This window comes from Nanorana parkeri, unplaced genomic scaffold (genome assembly GCF_000935625.1).
Source record: "Nanorana parkeri isolate BGI_ZX_2015 unplaced genomic scaffold, ASM93562v1 scaffold483, whole genome shotgun sequence".
NCBI classification, from domain to species: domain Eukaryota; kingdom Metazoa; phylum Chordata; class Amphibia; order Anura; family Dicroglossidae; genus Nanorana; species Nanorana parkeri.
The window spans coordinates 427919-431552 of record NW_017306751.1 but is presented as its reverse complement, the minus strand read 5'-3'; the positions used below and the strand labels follow the sequence as shown (position 1 = coordinate 431552).

Below are 3634 nucleotides of genomic sequence, written 5' to 3'. Positions count from 1 at the left end.
CCAAAAAAAGCTCTTTAATTATGTCCAAGCATTTTAAAATTCCATTCCATTAACGCATATATCAATTACATGTTACACATGCTGTACTTCTCCACAATTATTTTTCAACAGCAATATAGGTTCTAAATACACACCTGTACCAACAGTTCCTTGGAGAAGGTATTGAAATAGTAGGAGGCGTGTTCCTCCGGATTGCTTTGCCTTGTACTTCTTGGTCCTGTAATGGCGCCATTGTTGTCAAATCCTTAAAATAAATGTATATGGGATAAAATCAGAAGATGCTCAACCAATCTAATGATAGGAATAAAATTCAGACACTTGCTGAAACTCACCAAAGGTGCATTTCCCATAATGACAGCAAAAAAAAATAAAAAATGTCATCACAATTAAAAAATGGTTTACCAACTCTATACTGAGCACATAAATCTAATGGTGGTCACATAAGTTTAGACAGACCTTAATAGGTATAGTGCTGTAAACACTAAAAACTTCCCATAAACATGACCATAAGTAACATAAAAATTCCTGATCATCAAATGGTGTTTGAATAGTCACAGATGTCTTAAAAAATACAGCTCAGCAAGGAAGGCATGCAAAATAAAAAATAACCACAGCAGCCAATCAGAATTTACCTTTCCTAATATCAGAGAAGTCAGAATAATAAATAAGTGCTGTGTGACTTTTATTGGTCATTGCAGTTTGTTCTTTTTCTTACTCAAAGGAAACCTATCTTAAGAGAAACAGGAGGCACCAATGCTGACTTTTCCATCTGAAAATGCAAAACTGTCTGGGCCCTGACATAGAGGAAGTATGAAGATCAAGAGTTTTGTCTCTACTCTTTCCAATATACATGCATGTTCTGGGTCAGTGACTTCAAATATTGAAGCCAAAGATAGCCAAACAACAAGTAGTTTTAGAAGAGTAATGGCAGCCCCTTTCTACAGGTTATGTTTAAGTTAAAACTCCAGGACTGCAAGATATGCAGGGCAACATGATGTGGGGGTGCTGATTTCCCTGTACCCAGATATATTTTTCTGCAAAGGTTGTGTACTTATATACTTTTGCTATTTCTCTAGCTTGCAACAATGGAGGGCTGACGTTTGCCAGGACTTGAACAGCTAAATATATCTGGATACAGGGCATATAGGGAAAATCGGCACACTCACATCATGTTGACCTGGATATCTTGCAATCCTGAGGATCTCTGGATCAGTGGCAGTGGGGTTGTTTTAATAAAGAGAAATAGGCTGTTCACTCTACAAAGGTATTTTCCTATAGCTTAGTGAATGAGGCAAAATTCACCTGACACCCATCATCCAATCATGTGAAAGAAAAATGTGTTTATTGCTCTCATATGCGATTGGGGATTCTTTTCAAAGTGAAATCCACATTCACTAAGCTAAGTGAAAATTTCCTTGCAAAGTGAACAGCATTCGGCCTTTGGTAAATCAAGCCCACAGAGTCAAATGTGAAGTATATCACACTGGGCTCCACAGATCTCTGATCACTGATATTTCTATTCTCACATTGAAATATGAGGACGAGGATGAAGTTCCTTCCTGCTGCACCATAATGTGTGCAAAACTAAATGAAGCAGTGATAACTCCAAAAATATCCAGAGAGATACAAGAGGGTGGTTGGCAGTTGAAAAGTTAAACATTCACCCATAACGAATATATAATTTTATTTATATTGTGACAATCACCTACAATGCCTAACAATCCAATGGAAACTAAAATAACCATGCATCTTTCTGATATCTGTGGACATTATTACACATGCCGTATAGAATGTGTTTAAGTATGGAAAAGTCAGTGATTAGCTTTCTGATATTTTCTTTACAGGTATGGCTAACTCAAATAGAGGGGCTATATTTATAGAAAAAAAAAATCTTATGTGCATTAGGTTTATGAATAAATAATATACATACACTGCCATTGCGACTAGACTACTTTGTGGGAATGCTAGCTGTATGGCTGGCATGCTAATCTTTTGGCTTCAGTATTTTCAGTAGAGTCACTGACCCTAAGCAAGCATTCACATCAGGAGTTTCCACTTCACTGAGTGCAAGGTACTAAAGCTAGAGGATCAGCATGACATTCATGAAGCTAGCAAGGACAGCAATAGTAAGCAATGTTTGTCTCTTATGGCCATTTAAAGAAGTTAATTTTTCGTTCCTAATGTAATGAGAAACCAATTTAAATAAGCCCTGCCTTGCTGGAACTCGGACCCGGACCGTACTAGGTGCATCATTGCTTTTTCATGGTATGTCATGTGCACATTATTTTAAAGCTTACCTCAAGGGAAGAAAAAAAAATCTCCCCTTGCAGTGATTTTCCCTTGTCCAGGGGACCTGTGTAAAGGACTTCTACCTACCTGATCCCCACTTCCTTGGTGATCGGAGCTTATCTCTCCCCCGTACACTCTGAATGTCCAGCAGTGTACTCGTATATAATGCCAGGGTATGAGACCTGCATTAGATTTGATGACATTAGGAGGCTTCCAACCATTAGGTTAGTAAAAGTGCTTTATACAGCTTCCTCAGACATAAACGAGTAGTTAACCCTTGCAGTGCTGGGGTAGCCCTACTGTAGGGGGGAGTTTTTTTCCCCTGTAGATAGGCTTTAAGAACTTTGCATGAGTCCGTATCTTTATGATTATCTACTGAGAGCTCATTTCACAGTCTCATACTGATAATTAGAGTGTGTATGAGCCACCAATGGCTTTTCTACCCAACACTAATCTGTACTGATATCGTTCAGGCAGGACGATCATTCATGGGCCATATCAGAACATGTATATGCCTCTCAAACAGCAATTTACATTATGGCCAGCACAATATGGAGTTCGGGAAGCTAGCTACACTGTCCACATTTATCAGAGTTGTTGGTCACTGTAGACTGTCAAATCAGATGCAAATTGGGCGTCTCACTGCCAAAAAGCCACGTTGAGTAGCCTGATCTGCAAATACTGAAATAAGGAGCTTATTGGTTTTAACAAAATAATCCTTTAATAGGAGATTCAAAAAAGCTACGACATCTCCCTGGCTCAATGCAAAATATATATTGCAAAAACAAATCACATGTTAATTAATGCAAACATATATTTTTCAGGCACATAAAAAAAAACACCATTTAATGGATGTTATTCCAAAAATGATGCAGAACACTGCCCTAAACAAGCTTACCAAGGAGCCATGCATAAAGACGCCGATTTAGCGACATATCTCTGCGCAAGACCACGCGTAGTGCTGCTGACAGGATCCGAATCATGTCAGGACGAGTTGCCTGAGTAACCAAAGCAAAAAAAAAAAAAAACAAGAAGAAGGTTTAGCCCAAGTCACCAAAATGCTTTATGATCAGCTGTAAATATACCTCAGACCCAATACACTCTTGAACTACCATAATTTAGGTGAATTTCAAATGAGCCCATTGCTACAGTGTTTTACGTCATTAGCCACTATATATTGATTAATAAGCTTATGACAATATCTTGGTAAACTTGAACACTCACTCTTTAGAAAATAAACAGCCCACACTGATAAGTACTAGATCTACAAAAAAAGATTTCTCACTCACGCAGGAGAAGCAGCAGAAGGAAAGTTTTCCTGATGGGTAGGGGGGGGGGGGGGGGG

At 38.5% G+C, this 3634-nt stretch overlaps 1 protein-coding gene across 1 annotated transcript in view; it reads right to left on the bottom strand.

Annotated features, from left to right (window-relative positions):
* DOPEY1 (dopey family member 1) overlaps nt 1-3634 on the bottom strand; it is an 80907-nt gene that overhangs the window by 57706 nt on the left and 19567 nt on the right. The window contains exons 7-8 of the mRNA XM_018560868.1: nt 3188-3287; nt 135-244 (exon numbers count right to left, since the gene is read on the bottom strand). Of these exons, the coding sequence (XP_018416370.1) occupies nt 135-244; nt 3188-3287 (210 nt within the window). The remainder of the gene's footprint in view (nt 1-134; nt 245-3187; nt 3288-3634) is intronic.